The sequence below is a fragment of the Babylonia areolata genome, chromosome 26, assembly GCF_041734735.1.
Source record: "Babylonia areolata isolate BAREFJ2019XMU chromosome 26, ASM4173473v1, whole genome shotgun sequence".
Taxonomy (NCBI): Eukaryota; Metazoa; Mollusca; class Gastropoda; order Neogastropoda; family Buccinidae; genus Babylonia; species Babylonia areolata.
The window spans coordinates 29,285,390-29,311,685 of NC_134901.1; the positions used below are offsets into that span (position 1 = coordinate 29,285,390).

Sequence of the window (26,296 nt, forward strand, 5' to 3'; positions counted from 1 at the left end):
ATTATACAATTTCCAGTAGAGAGTGTTTTGCCTAAGTTGCATCCCCGGTCCCTCGATCAAGAGGGCCTTAGGACGGATCCCAATGGCTAGTTAGGCCCAAGGCTACACAGTCATTCATGAAAGGCTAAGCTGCAAATGATTTCCCATTGCAATTCAGAAACCACTGATAATACAGCTCTCACTTTGCAGTTGGCCATATTGGAAGCGTATGTCAGATCAGTGCTTTGATGTAAATAGCCAGTACAACACATCTTGAGCCACTTACCTCCCTGCCCCCGCCCAGCTCCATCCCAGACTCAGTGCGCACCATACACAGCCAGAGGCCTGTCATGGGTCTGGTCCCCTTTCTCACTACAGAACCTTCAGCAAAAAATTTTCCCCATGGAAACCCTCTTCCATTTGGTATTCCACCACAGAATGAGACTGAGTGACATGTGGGCGCATGAAACGCACTTCCACAGCCTGATCCAACCCAGCCATTGACCACCGACAACTATCTGCAGGTGGCTCCAACATGCCACACTCAGGTAGAGAAGCCACCAAGCCTTCCGTAAGCCCCTTCGTGATGATACCTACCTGGGCAATTACACAACCCTGTCCCAGAGGCACCAGGGACATCGTCTTTTGTTGCCAAATGTCTGCCATTCTGTGCATCGGCAACATACCAGTGTTGTCATTTTTTGGCAATGACAAAAAAAGTGGTGGGGGGAGCGACCATTGCCTGTCAGCTCGCATGGAGGAGCTCTACAGATCTGGCTGTCATGCCTAAGGCAAGCCCAACATGGCAACCTACCTCTGTCTCGTGCCACAGTTTCCCTCAAAACCAAAAATCACTTCCACTATTGGCCCACATCCGATGTGGAATCATCAGATCAAACCACATGTGCACCTCCTTGCATTGACGCTCAACCGCGCTCAAATGAGACAACCCTATAAGGGTACATGTTTCCTTCCCTTCCTTTGATTCGAAGGGCTCTCAGTAAAGTGTGGATTCAACCCACCGACCCGATTTTCTTTGCCCTACGTTTATCAGCACAGCTGTGGTCCACAGACCTCCCCCACAATACGACTGCGGACTTCGGTCTTCTTTGCTCGCACCAGTATCCTTAGGTGGCACAGTACACTCTACTTCGTCGAATTCTACTTGAGGGACATCTGTCGCTTTAGGGATGATGGCTCATCGACTTCTACCAGAGAGACGTCGCACGCCTACGGGATGATGGCTTAAGAGGCATCGCTTCTGTGGTAGTTGCACAACAGGCCATCACAGCAAACAGACGGTAGAACAGGCGAGCCCTCCACCTTGTCATGCTATTCTGCACTAGTTGGGTCTCGGTTAAGTATGTGTAATTAAAAGGAAATTTTCTATCTAAAATTACGTTTAAATAACATACTTACCGTGACCCAAATTTAAGACCCTCCCGTCCTCCCCGCTTCCTGTTCTCCCTGCTCGCGGCGCTGGTGATGGCATATTGCCGTCAAAAGAGGGCGCTAGCCAGCGGGACAAAGGGGAGGTTATCTACTTCCGGGAGGTTATTGGCCGTAGTTTCATTTTCTCCGCATAGGCGGATAGTAGTTTGCACAGGCAGGAATGTCAGACCCCTGCCGGAGTCTGCACTAGTTGGGTCATGGTAAGTATGTTATTTAAACGTAATTTTAGATAGAAAATTTCCTTTTTCAGTGCTCTTAAAACTACACAACTCTAATCATTACATTAGTTAGTAATGTTTAGTCACAGTACCTTTACATAAATAGAAATTCCTTTGAGTCAGATGAAGCGGAATTATTGTTTGGCACCTCTGCATCCACAGATATACAACTGAGATTAAGACCACCCAACCAACCATGACAATACAACTGATAATAATCAACAAACCACAGCAGTGAAGCATGCAGCAAGATTCAAAGCACCACAAAGAATCACACACAAAACGAACAACACATCAATCACTTTAATTTGTTCCAAGTCAGTGTTCCTGTAGTAAAAACAACAAGAGAAGCAAAGGAGAGGTATTGCAGAAACATTTCTGCCAGCAGCAGAAAATGTTGCATTTTATAAATGGACCACAACCACTCCACATTCCTTGTACAGTCAAACACAACTCCACATGAACTGGGCAATTCAGTGAAAAATGTTCAAGGATCCAAAGCATGGATCACTGTAAGCAAAACATGCACTATCTACCAAACACAGCTAGGATGCTATTGATAATGAAGGAAGCTCTGGGTGGGAACAAGAAAAAAAATAAAAAAAATTACTACCCCCCATCTCTCCCTAAAAAGTAGCTGCAGAGAGTACATGATCATTATTTATGGGTACCCCAAAAAGTTATTTTGAGCCAATACAATTTTATATCCCTCTGTATGTGCAGAACTGATAATTCTTCACAACAGATCCAAATGAAATGTAATGAAAAATGATTGCAGTTACCGAACTGTCATTCTGAAGCCACTTATGAAAAATAAAAGAAAAAACAATCAACAAAAAATCACTGAGGTCCAGATTTTGTCTTGGTCAGGGTCACCAGAGAAAAAAGACAATAACAGTTTGGAGGAGGGAGGAAAGGGGGGAATAGAAGGGAAGGAGGGAGTACGTTAACATGGTTGAAAGCATGAAACGCGCTCAAAAAACATTCAATGTAGAAAAAAAAAACATTTCTAAGCATGTGTAATACATCATCAATGCCACACAGTTTTTACAAGTGATGAGTTGGCACCTTCTTCTCAAATGCTTTTCTTTGTTTTCATGTAGGAACCTGGTAATACTTCTGACATCCTGATGTGGATCCATTCAGAACCAGCAAAGCAATCCCACTGAAACTGGGCTGGCGGGTAACAACGGACTTCAGTCACACTTTTGACAGTGCACCCACCAAAACAACATAACAGGAGAGTTCAAACAAACCACATAGCGTTGACGAGTATTATGGGCAACGCAAACTTGATTCACTATTTGTAATATGTTCTGTGCTAAACTTTCTCCTCATAAGGCTGTAAACAGTGATACAGTACACAGATCTCCAGGATTCAGATGTAAAAAAACCAATGTCTTCAAGAGGGAGGTGTAGATCCAAAGACAAGAGTACAGAAAATAGTGAAAATGTCACACAGCAAAATAGATTCATGACCTTTATATAACCGACCCATGTATAAGTAAGTGCTGTGGAGTGTGGATTCACACTGTGTTGTCTGACACCCAGACAATGTGTTGTTTGTTGAGGATGTGGACTGTGCATTAACACAGTTGCCCCAGACCAGAACAACCAGTTCCTCACCCCTCATCGCCAAACCTCACACAGGATAGTGCCATCAAACACAAGCTACATGCACACATTTGTCAGATCATTGTTTATTTGGTCACTGGCTATGGAAATGGGAACTAAAGTTGTTCATCTAAGCACACTTGGTTTCAGGCAAGACTTCAATCATGACATAACTGGCTTCCATTCACCTGCCAGGCAATGAGACAAACATGACATCACTGGCTTCCATTCAACTTCCAGGCAATGAGACACACATGACATTACTGGCTTCCATCCTATTGCCAGCCAATGAGACAAATATGATGTCACTGGCTTTCATCAAACTGCCAGGCAATCAGACAAACATGACATCACTGGCTTTCATCCTATGGTCAGGCAATGAGACAAAGAACATGATGTCACCTACTAATGGGTTTGAGTAAAGCCAGCTGGTCAAATTACTGCAATCAGGATCTCTCATAACCAGACATGATAATCATGACAAATCTTGGACATGAGAGGAAAAGACACATACTTTTGTCAAACACTGCAATTACAAAACTGGTCTAGTTACATAAGCTAAGTATCAGCTACAGTGGACTAGACAAATTGATATTCCTTTAATTTCAGCTCAGCTTGTCTACTTGGCTGACTCGATCATCGAATGTCGGACTTCATGCAGTCTCCATGTACCAGCTTTTCCTTGGCATAGTATACTGCTGTTTACAAAAATGCTGAAAGTGCAAAGAGCCATAAAGCACCAAATGATGAAACTACTGATGCTGAACATGCTGGACAACATACATGAGACAACAGTAAGTTTAAAAAAAACAAAAACACTTTTGACCTGGAAAGAAAAACTGAAAAAAGAGCATGTGAACATATGATTGATGAATCATTAACCCAGCACATATTGAAGTGGATGGTATTCCTCCTCCTTCAACAAAGATCACAACGATGAATGGCATGTCCAAGAAGTGAGACATGGTCGCTGACTGCTTACTCCCCACACCATACAGGGTGGTGACAAACTAATACTCTGATTTTCCTGTGTATACCACAGACACACGTTCACATGGCTGGATGAATCCACCAGCCAGGTGAACATTAATCCAAGATCAACCCACCATCACTCATCCAGCTACAGACTATCAGTATCACAAGTTTTATGACATTCACAAAACCATGATTGCAGGATTTGTCGGGCTTCAACTATTTCCTCTTCGAAACTTAAATTACAAATTGCAGGAGGATGGATGTGACAAACGGATATACTGTATCTCATGTGCGTACTTGCTCCAGACAGCACAACATGGGTCAGAAGTGACACACATGGACTCCCTCCAACACGAGGACACAGCACAGTGGGGAGGGAGGCAAGGGCCCATTCCTGTAGCTGCAAGTTGTGAGTGATCCCCAGAGTGGCCAAGGCTTGACAACAGCACTGCCCACCACTGGCACCTCCCCCTGTCAGTCACTGGACACACTTCTGTAGCACATCATCTCTCACTTCCTCACCTGTACACTCACTTTTTTTTTTAAATACTTTTTTTTTCATATCTTACTTGCTTACATACATATTAAATCAATACTCTGCATAATGAATAAAGTTTTCACCAACTGCCCGTGAAGCCAACAGGAAATACATTACTGGATAATTGAACACGCCACATTCACCCAACATTACACAGACAACACACACTCAGAAATCACAAAATACAGTTTCAAATCCTTCACTCACCTAATGATGACAAATCACACTACCAAACAATCTCATTGTTGTCACATACATTCACCACATACTATTCTATGTTGTAATATCAAACCAAAATACTGCCTCAGATTAAGATATCAAATTATTTTTTAAAAACAGACAAAAAATGCCCTGTTGAACAAAACATAATCAAATAAAAAAATAATGAAAAAAAACCCACACACACACACAAGAAAACAATAGAAACACATATTGCCAAATGTCTCTCTCGCAAACAGCAGAAACTCTCTCTCTCACACACACTAGACATCATCAACTGTGGAAGTCTCAGAGTCTGCAGATCTGTGAGTTACCCACAGGTACCTGTCTCCTTTTTTTCACTTTGCTCCCAATGCACAAGGTGGCAGTCCTGACAGATCCAGTGTCAGTGCAATTCCAAGGTCACTTTAAAGCCACGACCACCACCAGCACAGGAGCTGTGTCTGTGTCCTCTCCCAGCACTGGTCAGTCTTTCTGTACGCCAGTATTCAGTCTTTCTATACACCAGCATTCAGTCTTTCTGTACGCCAGTATTCAGTCTTTCTATACACCAGTATTCAGTCTTTCTATATGCCAGTATTCAGTCTTTCTATATGCCAGTATTCAGTCTTTCTATACGCCAGCATTCAGTCTACACGCCAGTATTCAGTCTTTCTATACACCAGTATTCAGTTTTAGTATTCAGTCTTTCTATACAGCAGTATTCAGTCTTTCTACACATCAGAAGGACATGCTTCTTCCACTCAGCTCTCCTGGTTCCACTAGCACTGTGCTACCCACTGCACCACCACACACATGACGACAACTTTTGCCCCGCTGGATCCCACAGACTGCTGTCACCTGGTCCATCTCTGACACAGAAACATGCAGTACCCAGTCGCCTGACTTTTTCTTCAGGGCCGGAAAGGTGTGTAAGTGAAGGTGAGGGGGTGGTCAGTGTTTAGGTCTGCGCTGTGGCAGCATTGTTAGGCAACGGTGACATGCTGGAGGCCATCACAGGCGACCCCGACACGCCGACTGTGTTGCTCACCACAGCACCTGCAAACAGTCAGTCGCAGCTGTCAATGGCCTCAAGTCCCACACAATGCACCAAGCACAAAATATACTCACAGTGTAGCCCAACAATACAGTTATGTGACAATTCTCTTGAAACATATCCAGTATGTCGGCATTTATGCTCACATGCACACATTCATAGAAATAAATTAGTCTAAATCAACCCTTAAATGAAACTTCTGCAGAAAAATCATCCATGATCAAACAGTAACGTCACAGTAAAAAATATACAGAATAAATATTGGAGATTACATGACTTTACAGTCAGTAAGCTGTTGTCACAATTAAGTCTGAGAAGCACTGCCCAAGTGCTGCTTGCGCAACAAACAAAACGCCAACTCAGAGCAGTAACAGCTGACAGCTTATTATCATCCATCACAAACTGATACAATTACATCTCAAAACAGTTCATTAAACAAATCAGAACTTGCAAAAATGAACCAGCTTGTTCACTCACTCCAAATTCTCCACTCAACAGAACAAATATTGTGGCAAAGCCACTTCATATCTGTCTACACTTATCTTTGAAAAAAAATACATCAGTCAACATTTTAATTTCATAAGCAGCAGCAAAACTGAGTAAAAACAACACCAGATGAATGCATGATTTAGTGATGATGACTAAAGCTATTCAGAAACAGTTTTTATATTAGAAATAGTATTTCTTAGTTTTGTCTTAAAAATACATTTTATTTCATTTACTGTGTGACACGTACACTGTAATGTTTCATTACTTTCATTATTCAATTCAGCTTCATGTTTCACTTTTCTACTTTTCAGTTCAACCCTTGTCATGTATCTATATGTACATCAGACTCGACTGCATGCTGTGAAACTGTGTGGTGTGAGCAACAAGCCTTTAAATGGAAAGATAATTTTCAATTGAATTTATAAAGATTATTCCAAAAACAACTTGTGCTCTCTATGACTGACCTGCAGTGGTGGCAGAGGGAGTTGGGGAGGTGTGACCCGACAGGTTGGTCATGCGTCCCTGCTCCTGAACTATAGGGTCTGAAACACACGCACACATACTGACATTGTTAAAACAGCACCAGTCAGGCCTTGAATGCATGCTTATATGTTTGTGCATCTATGTCATAATGAGAGTGGATTTCTTCTACAGAATTTTGCCAGATAGGGCAAGAGTGGGATTCAAACCCACTCTCACGTACTCTCAATATTGGCAGCTGAGTGTCTTAACCATTCTGTCACCTTCCTCCCTAAATGTTTCTGCCAGTACTGAGTATTTCATTAGTTTCTCATTGTAAACATGTGATCCCTGATTTTGTTTAAAAAGAAGTTGAGGGCCAAAAATAAAATAACAGGGGAAAAAAAACCCAAAAAAACCCACACACATACCCACAGAAATTCAAACCATAATCTGTTATCTGTAAAGAAAATTAATAAAAGACAATTTATTTCCTTCAAAGAAGAAAACAGACACAGCTAGAGTTGACAGTTCGAAATAAAATGCTTAGTTATAACCTTGCTGAACAAAAACAATCCTAACTGATTTACAGTATCATCTACCAAGATCAACATGTCATCAATGATCTTCCAAAGTGTCAGCGTTGACAATCATGATTTCTGAAGGATGAAGTTAACGGAATGTTCACTCACAAAAGTAGGGGTGCTCCATTGCTTCACGTGCTGTCAGTCGTTCATTGTGGTCGTATCGCAGGAGTTTGTCCAGGAAATCCAGGGCTTCTGGACTGACCAAGTGCTGGTTTTCACTGTGCACAAAACGCTCCCATCGTTTCCTGGAGTGCCTGCAATCAAATGATCCAGATGTAACTCCCACTTTCCTGACTGAAAGCCCGAGTATTCCACATTCAGTTCAAACACAATGACAAACATGTTTTAAATGGTTTTTAAAGTTCCTCACAGAAATAGCCACCCACCCCTGCCACACACACTTTTGTCCAAACATGTTTTCAATATGTGAACTAATATTTCCACAAGGTGCTATTTGAGAACAGACAAGGAATAAAAAAAAAAGAAAACAAATTCTTTGAAGAATGTTTAAGTAAAAACCCTGCTTACCTGCCAAGAATATCGTTGAACCTTGGGTCAAGGTCAATCTGGTACTTTTCAATGTACCCGTACAAGTCGTCTGTCCCTAAGACTTTGGCGATCCTTACAAGCTAAAATAAAAGCATTTCTTTTGATCAGTCCTTCAGAAAACATATGAAAATACATACCAAAAGAACAGAAAAGGATATGCAAATAAACAACAACAAAATCGTGTATGTACAAGCATAAATAACCTAAATTCAATCTTAGAGTAGTGGTCAGCAGTGATACTAATTTGGCAAAGACGGCCTAATATACTAATTCTATTTCTAACATCATTTTCATGCACAAAGTAAAACCACAGCATATTCTGAAGGTGACACAACTGATGTTTTAATCTTTTATACCAGAACGCTCCTTGAAGAATGACAAATAAAACAAACTAAAATATCATATGCCATAATCATACTTAATTCATAGTGATTATAGAAACCTGCATATTGTGAAAACATGTTCATACAAACAGCACAATTTGATCAATTTCATCACAACTTAGTGATCACATATAAAAAAGATGAATCATTTATTATTCTGTACCTGAGATCATCACAATAAAGTATATGTAACAAGGCTAGAAAACAGAGACACAGAAAGAGACCAACAAAACCAAAACAAAAAAACTGAGTAGGAGCATGAATACACATTCTAAAATCTTGACAGTTTTAGACAAGACTTGTGTGCAAAAACTAAATAGCATTTTTATAACTGAAAATGTTACCAAGTGGACTATGACCAACTAAACCAACCCAAGACTAGAAGCTCCAAAACATCACAGAGAAAGGGTGTTGTATAAATGTACATTATTATAAATGTACATAACATGGCACAGCCTCAATGAACCAGATAAAGTGATCAGATACCTGATCGTAGTTGTCATGCCCGTGGAAGAAGGGTTCTTTTCTGAAGATCATGCTGGCAAACATGCATCCTAGACTCCACATGTCTAGGGAGTAGTCATACATCTGCAAAACACATATAATTCACAACTGTATTGAATTGTATTGTATTCTACTATATTGTATTCTCTTACTCTTTTTGTCACAACAGATTTCTCTGTGTGAAATTCAGACTGCTCTCCCAAGGAGAAGTGTGTGTGTTCTTGAAACACCATGGAAAATAGAATTCAGTTATATGCAAAATCCTTTGGCAGGCTGAGGGTTAAATTAAATGTGAGGCCCTATGTTCCTCGATGAGCTCAAGGATTAAAAATCAAAGTAAAAGAAACCTGAATGAAACCAAGTTACCTGATAGTCCAGAAGCAGCTCTGGCCCCTTGAAGTAGCGTGAGGCCACTCTCACATTGTACTCCATGCCTGGGTGATAGAACTCTGCCAGACCCCAGTCAATCAGACGCAACTGAAAGCAGGCACTGGACTTCTGTTTCAATCAATCTCACACTTTCATGCTTCAAATACACAAATCTCTTTGAACTAAAAAATCTGATGGCTTAACATGAAAAACATCATCAAAAGTGCCCACTACATGCCTCCATAGTCGTTTTGTTGACAGCTAAGTGGAGTGCTTGATTTTTACCAGCATATCCTTTGATTGAATCTCCAAATGCTTTATGGGTTAACACTGGAAATTCTTCTGATCTCCAAATACATTATTTCGCGGATTTGCAAGAGCTTTCCCCTACATATGTAGGTAATCTAATATCCTGATTAAAAATCCCAAACTTCATGTTGGCATTTGGTAGTTGATGGAAACACACACATACCTGTGTGCCTAACCCCAAAATCCAGGTGTGGCTGCAGAACAGCAGGGTAAATATAATTTGTATTTTATTTGTATTTCTCTTATTTTGTCACAACAGATTTCTCTGTGTGAAATTCGGGCTGCTCTCCCCAGTGAAAGCGAGTTGCTACATTGAGAGCACCACCCATTTTTTTGTATTTTTTTCCTGCGTGCAGTTTAATTTCTTTTTCCTATTGAAGTGGATTTGTCTACAGAATTTTGCCAGGAACAACCCTTTTGTTGCCGTGGGTTCTTTTATGTGTGCTAAGTGCATGCTGCATACGGGACCTTGGTTTATTGTCTCATCCAAATGACAAGTGTCCAGACCACCACTCAAGGTCTAGTGGAGGGGAGAAAATATCGGCGGCTGAACCATGATTTGAACCAGCACACTCAGGTTCTCTCGCTTCCTAGGCGGGTGCGTTACCTCTAGGCCATCACTCCATCACTGTCACAAACATGAAAAGTCCACTCTCAGAAATAAGAGATTTGCATACCACAAAGAACTTTTCTCAAGTGCTAAGGAACTGACCAAAAAACAACAACAAACAAATAAAAAACCAAAAACAATGCACTAATAAAAAAAACAAAAAAGTCTCATCCTGGTTTGCACATTAACCATCTGTCCAATGACAGCAGCAATTCTAATTTCTAATTATAAGGTAAGTTAATCATGGAATTCTGTACACTGACCAAGCAAAACATTAGCAGTAAAGCACGTAATAGAGTAATTTATCTTTTTAAGATGATCCCTGCAACACAAAGAGTTTCGCTCTATCACTTGTTAAACATCTGAATGTACGATACTCTAAAAGCAACTTTTCTACACTCTCACCTTTTTGTTTTCATGGTCTATCATGACATTGTGAGGTTTGACGTCTCGATGCATGATCCCCATGCTGTGGCAGAAGTCCAGAGCCTGGTAAAGCAAGGAATGTACACAGTGCAGGATTAATATGTGGTAAAACAAGTAATGTACACAGTGCAGGATTAATATGTGGTAAAACAAGTAATGTACACAGTGCAGGATTAATATGTGGTAAAACAAGTAATGTACACAGTGCAGGATTAATGTGTGGTAAAACAAGTAATGTACACAGTGCAGGATTAATATGTGGTAAAACAAGTAATGTACACAGTGCAGGATTAATGTGAGGTAAAATAAGTAATGTACACAGTGCAGGATTAATGTGAGGTAAAACAAGGAATGTACACAGTGCAGGATTAATGTGTGGTAAAACAAGGAATGTACACAGTGCAGGATTAATGTGAGGTAAAACAAGGATGTACACAGTGCAGGATGAATGTGAGGTAAACAAGGAATGTACACAGTGCAGGATTAATGTGTGGTAAAACAAGGAATGTACACAGTGCAGGATTAATGTGTGGTAAATCAAGGAATGTACACAGTGCAGGATTAATGTGAGGTAAAACAAGGATGTACACAGTGCAGGATTAATGTGAGGTAAAACAAGGAATGTACACAGTGCAGGATTAAAGTGTGGTAAAACAAGGAATGTACACAGTGCAGGATTAATGTGAGGTAAAACAAGCAATGTATACAGTGCAGGATTAATGTGTGGTAAAATAAGGAATGAACACAGTGCAGGATTAATATGTGGTAAAGCAAGGAATGTACACAGTGCAGGATTAATATGTGGTAAAGCAAGGAATGTACACAGTGCATGATTAATATGTGGTAAAGGAAGGAATGAACACAGTGCAGGATTAATATGTGGTAAAACAAGGAATGTACACAGTGCAGGATTAATGTGTGGTAAAACAATGTACAGTGCAGGATTAATATGTGGTAAAGCAAGGAATGTACACAGCGCATGATTAATATGTGGTAAAGGAAGGAATGAACACAGTGCAGGATTAATATGTGGTAAAACAAGGAACGTAAACAGTGCAGGATTAATATGTGTTAAAACAAGGAATGTACACAGTGCAGGATTAATTCATGGTAAAACAAGGAATGTTCACAGTGCAGGATCAATTCATGGTGAAACTAGGAACGTATACAGTGCTGGATTAATTCATGGTAAAACGAGGAATGTATACAGTACAGGATCAATTCATGGTGAAACTAGGAACGTATACAGTGCAGGATTAATTCATGGTAAAACGAGGAATGTATACAGTACAGGATTAATTCATGGTGAAACTAGGAACGTATACAGTACAGGATTAATCTGTGGTAAAACAAGGTATGTTTACAGTGTAGGATCAATTCATGGTGAAACGAGAAATGTACACAAAATTAGATTAATTATGCATTCAGTCAGTCATCAGTGTGTACACACAAAGGAAAAATAAAAACTGTTCCTAAATTTCACTCACTCTAAATAAACTGTTATCATCTCAGTAAGAAATTAAATGTGGTGAAGTCTTTGATACATAAAGACTAAAAACAACAAAAGATGGCATACTATATATGTAATAAAAGCATACGACAGAATCATGGCAAATGAAACCAAATAATCACTCCACAATGTATGCACTTAATGACTTATAGTTTTATTTATATCTGACAGGCTATTTTGTACACTTTGACAGATTGTAACCACTGCATTGAAATGACAAGGAGATTATTTCTTTGTTGGGTGTTATCATTTGACACGAGATATTCATCTTGGTATAAATTTCTATTTACTTCATAAAATTATACAGTGAGAGAAACATCAAAATGATACCATAATACAAAAACAAATTGAAACAGTTGGCATCTCTGTATACAGTGAAAATATTTATAAAATAAATAATAGAATAGAACAGAACATGTCTTTATTTCCAAGTGTACCAGGGTCACAAGGAACATTGGGGAGGATAGTACATAACAAAGTACAAACATAAATCGAAAATCATACACAAACGCAGATACAGTAGAAATTAGAATACACACAAGTGCACATCATTATCAATATAAAAACGTGCGCATACACACACATGCACACACTGCACACACACACACACTCTCTCTCTCTCTCTCTCTCACACACACACAGAAGCTGCATATTACATGTGGATGGGGCTAATCATAATGACTAGATCTTCAGGTAGATGGTTGTTGATTGCACAATTCTGTTTATCATACTGGATTTGTTCGAGAGACAGGCCACTGACTGCTTTGGGGAAAACACTATCAGCAAAGCAATTAGTTTTCGTCCTTATACTTCTGTACCGTCGACCAGAGGGGAGCATCTCGAAAATCCCAAAAGCTGGATGTGATTCGTCCTGACTGATTGATTTTGCTTTTTTGAGTAGCCGCTTATAATATATGTCTTCTAGAGAAGGTAGATTAGCCATGGTAATCTTGGTGGCAGCTTTTACGATTCTGTTAAGGGCTGCAACTTCTGCCTTGGAAATGTTTCCGTACAAAACAGTAATAGCGAAGGTTAGCACACTTTCAATGACTGCTCAGTAGAAATTGAAGAAAATGTTTTCCCTAAAATTACGTTTATCTAACCTACTTACCGTGACCCACTGGTGCAGACTCGGGCAGGGAGTCTGATTCCTGTCCTGTGCAAACTACTATCCGCCTATGCGCAGAAAACGAAAGCAGCTACAGCCGATAACCTCCTGGAAGTAGGTTACCTCCCCTCTGTATCCCTGTCTAGCTTCCTCAGTAGAAATCAACCATGATTTCTTTTTTAATTCCGAACTTTTTGAGGCGCCGAAGAAAGTACAGTGTGATGTTGTGCTTTCTTAACAATTTTTTCTGTATTTTCTCCCATTTCAAATCACTGGAAATGATCAGTCCAAGAAATTTAAATTCAGTGATGATCTCTACTTGCTTGTCTTTAAAATGACAAGTGGTGAGGGGTCAGATCTGGTCTTCCTGAAATATAAAATTAATTCTTTTGTTTTTGATACGCTGAGTTCTAAGTTGTTTTGATCACACCAGCTGACAAGTTCATGTACTTCTTCCCTATATTTTGACTCATCACTGTTCGTAATCAGCCCTTCTAGAGTAGTATCGTCAGCAAATTTGACCATGGTGTTACATTCATTTTGAGTTGCACATTCATGTGCGAATAGTGAGGACAACAGTGGGGATAGAACACATACCTGTGGGGTGCCTATGTTGAGAATGCATGTGGAGAAAGTGAGGTCACCAACTTTAACAACTTGCAGTCTGCATCTTAGAAAATTTAGGATCCATGCACAAATTGATTCAGGCAGCGAGAGGTCTTTCTGTTTAAAATATAGTTTTGATGGTACTACTGTGTTGAACACAGAGCTGTAGTCAATGAAAAGGATCCTGGCATAACTGTTAGGATTTTCGAGATGTCTGAGGACGTGGTAGAGTCCTATGCTAATGGAATCTTCAACTGATCTGTTGGCTCTATAGGCGAACTGAAAGGGTTCAAAAGATGGAGGAATGCAGGTTTTTAGTAACTGTAGAATCAAGCATTCATATGTTTTCATTACGACTGATGTTAAGGCTACAAGACAACAATCATTAAGAGAACTAGGCTGTGCTTCTTTTAAGAACAGGAATGATTGTTGGTTTCTTAAAGCAGTGTGGCACCACACAAGCTTGAAGAGACATGTTAAATATGTCAGTGAAGACACTAGATAGTTGGACAGCACACTTCCTCAAAAGGCCTGGTGAGATGTTGTCAGGGAACTAAAGAAACAAATAAACTACCATTAAACAGAGGGCAGACACCAAAGCTGGCACAGACAGGAACACTCACAGAATCTAATACATACACTGATAGTGTTTACGTACTAGTAAAACAGGAAATGTCATTTTTCTTCTTTTGCTTACAATTACAAAGAGGATGGACGCAATTCTAAATACTTTCTTGAGATACCAACCTTCATAAGCTCGTAGAGGTAGAATCGTATATCGTAGTCCGTGAAGGTCTGATACAGTTGCTGTATGAACAAATCATACTATAAATTAAATGGTGAACATAATGCAACGAATAAAATCAAATCACCAGTTTGCAAGGAACAGCAATTCATCATCAGTATCACTAATATAGATACTTCACTATCGAGCAGAAGAGCAAGTAGCCAGTGGAGCTAAACATCTAAAGCCAGGAATGCAAGAAACTATAAATACACAGTTTTCGGAAACTGGTACAACATCCACATATCTGGAAACCTTCAAAAGGGAAGAGATCTAGAAGCTAAGCGCTTATGTTTCAAAGTCAAAACCTGCAACTACGATCAACATTGTTGATTCTGCAGGTACACTGTTTTCCTCATTTTGAATGGTAGAATCAGGAAACACATGGGTTTGATTCCCAGCAGACGTGGGCTTCTTCTGCCCGTGGCCAGCTCCTACCCAGGGTTGAGTGTGCAATGGGGCTTAACTGGGAAGGCTGGAATCACTCAGTTGAGCATAATCTATTTCACAGATCTGTCTTTGGGCGTTTCCTGACCAACACTGTCCAACAATTTACAGTATGTCTATTCAGTTGTATGACCATTGTCAGTGTTACTGCCAGAGAATACCCTATGACTTTGATGCTGAAACTAGTAGCCAATAGATAGAAGAAAAAAAAATCTGCATCACTACTTCAATATCATGTGGTTCATTCTCACTTCCAGTCTGAACAGATTTATCAGCTTATGTAGAGGAGATGACGTGCTAATAACTTTTCTTTTTTTTTTTTTTTTTGCATTTTCATCTTTCAATACCAGCTCAGAACAGCTGATTTTTTTTTTTTTTTTAATCATTATTTGAGTTTAATTAAAATTCAACAACCATAAAACAACATTCAGACTCAGCATTGTGTTAACATTTCAGTATATAAAACCAAACATTTACACAGATGATCAATGTTTTGAAACTGCTACATCAGACAAATGTATGACTGTCAGTTGCACTTGTCCAGACAGATGCTAAAACTGATTCGGCCATAGATAATGCACCCTCGATTCTCAGGTAAGCCAATCAGTAATGGAGAAGAGGTATTTCCTTATAGCCCGAAAATTACAGTACTTCAACACATTAGGATATGAGAACTTACCTTGAAATCTGTGTTATTCACATGTTCAAATATAAGAGCTGGGGTCCGAGACTGAAAAGCAAAAATGTATATTCATATCATCATCATTAAAAACAAAACTTGTAAAGCAGCTGCTCTGTTATAGAACTAATCAATGGTTATAATTGTGAAGATTAGTCATCCATCTACATTTCCAGGTGTTTTTGCTTGCCAATTGACAAATTACTCCATTAACAATTTTCATCTGAACTTGGTACAACAACAAATCATGCTTTAGCATAACCTGTGCTTTTAATAAAAATTTATAAAAAAATAAAAAAATTAAAATTAAAAAAAACATCTTAGAACTCTATGAAACATGCCAAGCTATGTCAGAAAAGTATCTCAAACATCAAAGATTACCATGTAACCAAGTCACTCAGATCAAAGATCAAAGTCACACCAAAATTATAACATTCACACCTTCAAAGTCTAAGAGCAACCTTTCAAAGTAATCTGCATCAGTACAGGACAAGTTATTTTCACTTTTTCTGTTTCAGATCCACCTGACTGATGACCAGAAACAATATAATTATAAGCAATTAAACCATTGTGTTCTGATTTCTTTTTATGTATAAATATCCACACCTTAAAACTCACTGACTTTCAGAACAATACAATGTTCTTTGAACACACTTACCACTGGATCTTTGACAATGGCCATCAGTGTGATCACATTTGTACCACCACGCAAATTTTCCAAAATCTTTATTTCTCTCTTGATCTTCTTCTTTTTCACAGGCTGGAAAAAATGAAAAAAAAACCCCAAAAATGAGAGTTCCAGACAATTTTGACACAGCTTATATATATATTTACAAAATGCTTTGCCTTATTTCATGGAAAATGATACTAAAACTGTTGTACTAGCTCATGTTTTTTTCAAAATGTTATTCTCTTCCAAAAAAATAACAAAATTACTGCACCATTATACACAAAGAATGCAGCATTCAGTCAGAACTTTGTCTCTCACTATCATTTTTCAAAAAGTTTTTTTTTAAAGTTTACAAGCCAATGATTTACAAATACACCTTTTTTATGGTAAAGACTAATTCCAGCTGATAATGTGATCTGTATTAAAAGTTATACAATTATTCAATTCATAATATCAATTATTTAATATTAGTATTCTTCACATACAAATGCCAACATGAACATCTGATGAACATAATCATGATAAAATCAGCTATCAATATAATATCATTTATGACAGATAACAAAATGTTAACTAATACATGAATCAAGAAGTATTAGTTTGCTACAAACTAAAATGAAAAATTCAGATAAGTAACAAATATTCCCACAAATTTACACACATCATTTTATTAACGAAAGGAAAACTGCTGATAAAAAATAAATAAAAAAAATTAGAGAATTACCACCACTTACAAAAAGTATTCATCTGAAGTTAAAGATGAAATCAACAATCATAAATAAATAAATACATAAACTAATTCACAATATAAATTATTATCTGATATTTACTCCCACAAGTTAAGCATATCATTTTCTTTTTATCTACTAGTACTACAGATCTTTGTCAGTTTGTGTACTAAATCACAATTATTTAGCATTAAAAACACAAATTACAAAAACTATTGTACTCACTTTCAAAATTTTGATGACGCATTTTTCATTGTTTGTGACATTTATTGCTTCAAAAACCTCACTGTATTTTCCTCGACCAAGTTTCCGAACAATCTGATAGTCATCTTGATTTCTGCAACATAAATTTTGAGTAAAGAAAAATTAATACTTCTTAAATTAAAAATGATACAATTATTTCATAAATTTAAGCAAAATCAACTATTCTCCACCAGTACCGAACAGGAATTTTTTGGGAAAAAAGTTTTAATATCAGATCTGAGTACAGGGTCACAAGGATACACTGGTAACACACATATTACTGCATGGCTAAATGACAGAACACACAACCAATACAAATGTCTGTGTAACTATGCCAGGATCATTTTTTTTTTTTTTAAGTAAAAAAGTGCATATTCACACCCTCACAAAGTGCACTCACTGTAAAACATACACCACGGTTTAGGTCTTGTGTCCGTTATCACAATCACGGATGCATGCATACAATTTTAAAATGTCCTATCAATGTAGCAGCCAATCATTCGATTCCTTATTTTTTTCATAAAAATTGGTCAAGCTTATATATACAAGGGCTTTTGTAAGTTTCTCTTATCATGTAAAACAATGGCAGAAGGAGTTTCAAACTCAGAAAAAATACAGATAAATTGTCACTGTTGTTGCTCTGCAGTTTGACAATTAGCGGACAAACATTATGTAAAAAAAAAAAAAAAATAAATTTTTAAATAAAAATCAAAACCTGTTTTGAGCTGGGAAACAAAAGGAGGTATTTTTACACAAAGGCATCACCATTTGTGTATTGTGAACTGCAGCAGAATACATGAACATTTCACCGTAAAATATCATCCACATCGTGAAGCAAGCTGCTGAAAAGAGCTAGCTATTGTCTGAGAAAGATCGAATGAGCATTCAGAGCAATTGCAATCTCTTCCATTCTGTGAGTTTCTGGAGAGTCGGAAACTGAGAGATTTCTTCGGCGTTCAAGGGAAACTTACACATAACTTCGTTGATCTTATGCAAGAGTAAAACCTTTTATGTGTTTTTGCACAGCTCTATACTTCATTTCTTGGGCATACCCCTGTTTCCATAACCCAACTTTCACATACTAACATAGATAAGTGCTTTTAATCTTCTTCTAATGTGCATTTGATATTCTTCCAGTGAAAACATAAGAACAGATTTAAATTAGTTCATACATTATACTAGCATTCTACTTTTAAGAAATTTCAGAGAAATCTTGCAACTGTGACAAGTTGGTTTTCCACAAAGCAAAGTGTATTCCTTTGAGTTAACAATGGTCTTCGACAAACACAAGTTACATATCCAATGTAGATCTGATGTCTTTCAGCTGTACTGCTTTGTTTTTGTTTCCACTTTTTCCTTTGTATTAATTGGACTATCACGTTAACATTTACTATCCAGAGCTGTAGGAATAACCATGTGCTTCAGCACTGTATATATTATATATATATATATAAAGTTTAGTGATGTCTGTTGCTTTTTCCATGTTGATGTTCATTACAACACAGCAAACATTAAGCATATAGTTTCTACAAACATTATCTACTGTATTATAGATTGATTTAATAGAATAGAATAGAATAGAATATGTCTTTATTACCAAGTGTTCCGGGGTCACAAGGAATATTGGGAGGGATAGTACATAACAAGATACGAAAATAAATCGAAAATCATACACAAACACAGATACAGTAGAAATAAAATACATACAACTACAAGTGCATATCAATATAAAAACTTGTGCATACCCACACATGCACGCACTGCACACACACACGTTTGAACAGAAGCTGCATATTACATGTGAATGGGTCTGATGACTAGATATTCAGGTAGATGGTTGTTGGTTACACAATTCTATTTATCACACTGGATTTGTTCGAGAGACAGGCCATTGACTGCTTTGGGGAAAAAGCCATTGGCAAAGCAATTGGTTTTCGTCCTTATACTTCTGTGCAGTCGACCAGAGGGGAGCATCTCGAAAATCCCAAAAGCTGGATGTGATTCGTCCTGGCTGATTGATTTTGCCTTTTTGAGTAGCCGCTTATAATATATGTCTTCTAGAAAAGGAAGATCAGCCCCAGTAATCTTGGTGGCAGTTTTTACGATTCTGTTAAGGGCTGCAACTTCTGCCTTCGAAATGTTTCCGTACCAAACAGTATTAGCAAAGGTCAGCACACTTTCAATGACTGCTTGGTAGAAATCAACCATGATTTCTTTTTCAATTCCAAACGTCTTGAGGCGCCGAAGGAAGTACAGGCGCTGTTGTGCTTTCTTAACTATTTTTTCTGTATTTTTCTCCCATTTCAAATCGTTGGAAATGATCAGTCCGAGAACTTAAAGTTGCTGATGAGCTCTACTTGCTTGTCTTCAATGACAAGTGGTAAGGGGTCAGATCTGGTCTTCCTGAAATCTAGAATTAATTCTTTGGTTTTTGATACATTGAGTTCTAAGTTGTTTTGATCACACCAGCTGACAAGTTCATGTACTTCTTCCCTATATTTTGACTCATCACTGTTCATAATCAGCCCTTCTAGAGTAGCATCGTTGGCAAACTTGACCATGGTGTTACATTCATTTTGAGTTGCACATTCATGTGCGAATAGTGAGTACAACAGTGGGGATAGAACACACCCCTGTGGGGTGCCTATGTTGAGAATGCATGTGGAGGAAGTGAGGTCACCAACTTTAACAACTTGTGGTCTGCATCTTAGAAAATTTAGGATCCCTGCACCAACTGATTCAGGCAGCGAGAGGTCTTTCACTAGTTTCAGTCTAAAATATAGTTTTGATGGTACTATAGTGTTGAACGCAGAGTTGTTGTCAATGAAAAGAATCCTGGCATAGCTGTAGACCATTTCACATACCAATGAGTGTGACGGATAACGTACAAATTCAATAACAAATTTCTGGGCTACTGGGTGGCCCAGTGGTGATGACGGGGGCGGGAATAAAGGGTTGATCTTCCTAACGCGTTTAACTTTAAGTTAAACTTTAAGTCTGAAAATGACCCACTGGTTCTATGATCAACTGGTCAAATGACCTATGAACCAGACCCAAGCCCTAATAAGGTGTCAGTCACTTCACATTTGTGTCACATCTCCCAAGTCAGTAAAGTCTACTATTATTTTAAACAATATGATGATGATCTCAGTCACAGGCTTCGGTTTGTGTCAACACAATGTAATGATATGATGATCTCAGTCACAGACTTCGGTTCATGTCAACACAAATGGCCTTGTTCACTTCAAATGTGGTCAAGGGCGCAAAGGTTAGTCAGTATCCCATTCGCTGGAAACTGGCTGCAGCTGTCAAGTTTTGTTCCATGTGTAAAATGGTCTTTCTAATGTGGCCCCAGATGTCAACTGAAGTTGTCTATGACGATGCACTGTCTAGTCAACTAAAATTATCTTTTTTTTCCAACAACAGTAATTTTTCCAGAGCTGATCTTGGTGTGATCTGGATCTAAATACATGCATAATTGTGTGAAGTCATTTGCCTGTTGCATGGGTGATGGAGTGCTTGCAGGTGTGTGTGTGCATGCACAAGTGTGTGTTGCAGGAATGTTTTCTTGAGGGCATCTTGGGTGGGTGGGTAGTTTCTAATGTTCACTTGCATAAGTGTATTCTGGCACATGTTTCTCTGTGTGTGTGAGTGGGTGTGTGTTGAGGGTGTGGTTATGGAGGGGAGAGGAGGGAGGAGGGGAGGAACAAAATGTAAAGTGCTTTAAGTTTAAGCAGTATTTCTAAAAAACCGCGCTATATAAATGTCCAATATTATTATTTCATAGTTATTACTTTGTGACAAGAATGGAGACACTGATACCACAGACCTGTATAAAGTGGTAAAGCATTGTTAAGCAATCATTAACCACCAGCTCTTTTTTATTTGGGTTACTTAGTTTGATAGAACATCTATATTGTATCATGATACATGAAATTATTAAAACATCATGTCAGAAGCAATGATCATCTAACAAAGCTGAGAAACAGTGAGATTAATTTTGTCAAGTTTAAGCCATCGCGTATCACTACCACACACCACTGATATATATATTCATTCACAAGTGCCAAAACTGATGGCCACATAATGACCTACACAAAGATTTCTCTCTTGGATATCAACAGAACTTAGAAGACCACCCCCCCCCCCCCCAAAAAAAAAAAAAATGCAATAGCAATAACTGAAAAATATCAAATATGGCAATGAAAATTTTAGGTTAAGAATGTAAAGAAGAGTCCCTTAGATTTTATTTGTCCATTTTTGAACTGTTCTACCATGCTGTATTCATTATCTATAATTATAAATACCAAAGTCAACTCTCTCCTCTGTCTTTCCTTCATGAAAAAAATCTTTGGTAACTGGTCTGCAACTCGTGCAACTTGTGAAAATTATGCTCCTGGCCACGCCCTATAGTTGTGTTTTTGTTCTCAATGAATTCAGTCACGTCAATGCCAGGCCTCTGTAGTGTATTATTAGTTTAAGGCTAGAACATCCAGTTTGAAGTCCATGCATTAGAAGTAAATTTATCTGAAAAAAATGTAGCATAACAGGGAACAGTTCTTCACAACTTGTTTTGAAGACTTACCCCCATTCCACCACATGGGATTCATAATCCCAATACTCTCTGGCTTTATGTGTGTTGACATCAGCATACACACGTGCACGGCTTGGAAGTGGCATAGTGATGCCTGGCCCTGGGTTGCAGAATCTTGTCGGCCCTTTCTTCCGGCAAGAATGTTAGGAACAGCAGAATCTGAAGATGTTTCACTCTTGATTTCGACAATGTCAAACTCAAAGCGGATTTGTTAGTGCAGAAATGCTTAGACGTTTCCTCCTGCAATAAAAAATAAAACCAACACCTATAAATGTCTCTGTTCCTTTCTCGAGTAAAAAATATATGTGAATCTTTCACCAGACAGAGAATTTAAAAATAGAATGTTGGAACAAGGCATGTGATAAAACGAACAGCGTGTTCTGCTCTTGTCTCACCGCATACGCACCTGCGGCTACAGCCACACTTCCTGTAGGACGGCACGTCCCTCAAACTCTAACACTTAATTTCATGTTTCACTTAGGTCTTGTATATCCGCGTTCTCGACCTAAAATCTACATTTATAACAAAAAGTTTCCAAAGTCACTTCATTTCTTGGTGAAAAAAAACAAGAACTAGCACAAGATGGCGACCGTCGTTCACCCGCGCCGCAACGAGGCCACTCCACAGACAAGTTTTTTCTTTTTTTAGTGTGTGTTTGTGTTACCTCCCTTCTTTCCCATCAAGCGCACATGCACAGGATTAGCTTTCGTGGCAACGCCTATGTTTGATACCTGCATTTTTAATGGCGTGTTGCAAGGAAGCAGGGGAAACGACATGACGTGGCTGTTTGAAACAACAGACTGGCATGTTTTCTTATCGATCTTTTTAACTACGGAGACACTTTCTCGTCGACCAGGGGCAGCAATATATATATATATATATATATATATATATATATGTGTGTGTGTGTGTGTGTGTGTGTGTGAACATAAAGGAAGACGATAACAAAAAATTCATGCCATATTTATTTTACCAGTTCATATATACCTATGAATATCTTCTGCTGGTTCAAGTTGAGAGAAATTTGTAAAAATAATTATCTACGATCAAAAACATTTCGAGTGCCTCACTTCTTATCAGACAGCCATTGTGCATCTTCATTATGAATATTTTTCCTGTGAAATTCAATATAGTAAATCAGTCTGTGGCACTGACGCAGTTTCCTGTCACATAAGCCTTTTCTTTCCCACCTATGCAACTCCACACCTTTATATGTTGTTACTGGGGTTTTTTATATTCAAACCTTGTGATTGTTAACAACTAAATGCCATATTCAAAACACTCATGAATTTCCCGATTGTTCATTTTCTTTCCCACCTATGCAACTTCACACTTTTATGGGTTTTTTTGTTGTTGTTGTTGTTGTATTCAAACCTTGTGATTTTTTTAACGACTAAATGCCATTTTCAAAACATGAATTTCCTGATTGTTCACTGACATACAAAATACAAGGAAAGATAGAGAGAGAGATTGAGAGTATGGTTTAATATGCTTTGGCCATAGGCACATATACATATCATACATATCTCTTGCTCTCATCATCCTACCCTGTTCTGACAAAGAATTATGATTTTTTTTTTAATCCAGTAAATACTTGTAATACTGTGATATTCCAACCAATGAATAGTTTCCTTCATACAGATTTGCTCCTCTGTGGATTGTGCTGGCATTCTCTGCTATAGTATCCATCAGTATGATATGATCCTTTTAACCTGTTCCCTGCCCATATGATGGGTTAATCCATCATTGGCTTTCACAAATTATTTTTCTTCAGCCAGAAAGAGAAATAGGGTCAAAACTTTTGTCCAGCCCAGAAGTGGACTGTATTTCAGTCATGAATAAACATGAACACATTCCTAATATGGTACATGGCATGATCTTTTGCTCAAAGTGTTGACCAACTGCCACCATAAAAATGCAGCAATCGAATTGATGTAGCATACACACATCAGAGGACAACTAGCAACCTGGGTCCACTTCAAGCGAGTTAAGATGGATATGATGACCCAGATTACACTGAATACTCTTCAGTGTTCTGAGATGTACACATATCATGGAAAATCATGAGTCACACGAGCCTTAATATGATGAACAAGTTTGTGAAGGGCATGGTCAAGGGAGTGGGTGTGGGAAATGGAAAATGCGATTCCATGAGGACATCACAGACATACCAAAGAAAGAGGAGGAAGGAGGAGGTTGAGGGGCTATTACATACTTTGATGATAGTACACCTGTCTGAAGTCTGATAGTTTTGATAATTATTTTAGTTCAGTTACAACGCCTTGGATACTAGGGCTTCATTTCATGGGTTTTCTTTGTTTGCATGCTTGTTTCTGTTGTTGTTTATTAATCTTTGTTGAAGCATTCACAATGATACAGGTATGTTTTATGTATCAAGCTATGTAAAATTACATAGCTTAGATGTACTTAATTGTTCAACCAATTCAAAATCATAATCTATACATTCCATGATTTCAGAAGTGCTTTCATTAGAAAGCTCAGTAAAACCATATGGTTTGCATACTATTAAAAAAAAAGAAAGAAAGAAAAAAAAAGTAGCAGCTGTAGATTTTGTGTTGTTTTACCCTCAATTTCACAAAAACATGGACATGAAACAGCCATGTTTTCTCTGTGTGTGTGTGTGTGTGTGTGTGGCAGCTGTAGATTTTGTTGTTGTTGTTTTTTTGTTTTATCCCCAATTTCACAAGAACATGGACATGAAACAGTCATGTTTTCTCTCTCTCTCTCTCACTCTCACTCTGTGTGTGTGTGTGTGTGTGTGTGTGTGTGTGTGTGTGTGTGTCAGTTTTGTTCTTCAGCATTAAGTCAATTCAACAGTTCTTTAAAACAGAGATTGACAGCTCAGGTGATTATATCCTGTGCATTCAGTGTCAGTGTCATGCAGGAATATCACAGATAAAGCTATGTTAAATGTATAATTCATAAGAAGTTATGTGCATTCAGCTCCTTTTTTTCTGCGTATTTTGGCTTCTTTTTTTTCTTTTTTACATTAAAAATTTTCTTTGAATTGCCTTTTACTTGTGTGTTTACCTATGATCATTTGATAAATATCAATAATTTTTATATTGTACATAATTTTGTGCAATGCAGCTCAATACATTGTCTGCTCTCCACTCATACAATTCATGCAGCTCACATTAACACCACACACTTTCTTAAACAGCCATCCATATGCACACAGCCTATGGAATAGCTAAAGAAGGCTCAGCAAAATAAGTCTTGAAGTTGATTTTAGATTCACTCAGAGTTGAGGTGTTATGCACATGGATGGTGATAAGTTCATAATTTGGGGGTCAGTGATGCTAAAAAGATTTTCCCTGGGGGTAGTGATGCTAAAAAGACTTTCCCTGGGGGTAGTGATGCTAAAAAGACTTTCCCTTGGGATAGTGATGCTAAAAACACTTTCCCTTGGGGTAGTGATAACTTTCCCTGGGGGTAGTGATGCTAAAAACGCTTTCCCTGGGGGTAGTGATGTTAAAAACACTTTCCCCTGGGGACAGTGATGCTAAGAAGAATTTCCCTGGGGGCAATGATGCTAGAAACACTTTCCCTGGGGACAGTGATGCTAAAAACACTTTCCCTGGGGACAGTGATGCTAAAAACACTTTCCCTGAGGGTAGTGATGCTAAACTTTTCCCTGGGGACAGTGATGCTAAAACACTTTCCCTTGGGGTAGTGATGCTAAAAACACTTTCCCTGAGGGTAGTGATGCTAAACTTTTCCCTGGGGACAGTGATGCTAAGAAGAATTTCCCTGGGGGCAATGATGCTAAAAACAATTTCCCTGGGGGTAGTGATGCTAAACTTTCCCCTGGGGACAGTGATGCTAAAAACACTTTCCCTGGGGGTAGTGATGCTAAACTTTTCCCTGGGGACAGTGATGCTAAGAAGAGTTTCCCTGCGGGCAGTGGTGCCAAAAACACTTTCCCTGGGGGCAGTGATGCTAAAAACACTTTCCCTGTCCTCATTTTAAACTTTGGAAGTTTTAAGAGCTTTTCATTTGAAAAGCAAAGAGTACTTGTAGAAAGAGTGGTATGTATAATGTGAAGCAGACAGACATTGCGGAAATGACCCATCAAAGTAGCGATTGTCAAGAACTGCAACTTTGTATTCACATTGAAATTTAACATGGATCCAGTACAGCCCTGTGGTGACACATGTTCTTTGTATTGTCAGGGTAGTGATGATACA

At 38.4% G+C, this 26,296-nt stretch overlaps 1 protein-coding gene across 2 annotated transcripts; it reads right to left on the reverse strand.

Moving 5' to 3' along the window:
- Nucleotides 1-2,005: 2,005 nt before the first annotated feature.
- On the reverse strand, nt 2,006-22,711 carry LOC143300127 (casein kinase II subunit alpha-like). Of its 2 annotated transcripts, none has more exons than XM_076613658.1 (13): nt 22,492-22,711; nt 22,077-22,325; nt 17,474-17,585; nt 16,509-16,610; nt 15,851-15,901; nt 14,688-14,747; nt 10,696-10,779; nt 9,369-9,479; nt 8,985-9,086; nt 8,095-8,195; nt 7,672-7,820; nt 6,985-7,062; nt 2,006-6,033 (listed from the first exon to the last, which is right to left on the reverse strand). In XM_076613658.1, exons 2-13 carry the CDS (start codon nt 22,169-22,171, stop codon nt 5,936-5,938), a joined length of 1,143 nt encoding a protein of 380 aa, XP_076469773.1. In that variant the 5' UTR covers nt 22,172-22,325; nt 22,492-22,711; the 3' UTR covers nt 2,006-5,935. The 2 variants fall into 2 exon arrangements, with proteins under 2 accessions (XP_076469773.1, XP_076469774.1); XM_076613659.1 differs by having other exon boundaries at nt 22,481-22,711.
- Nucleotides 22,712-26,296: the final 3,585 nt, after the last annotated feature.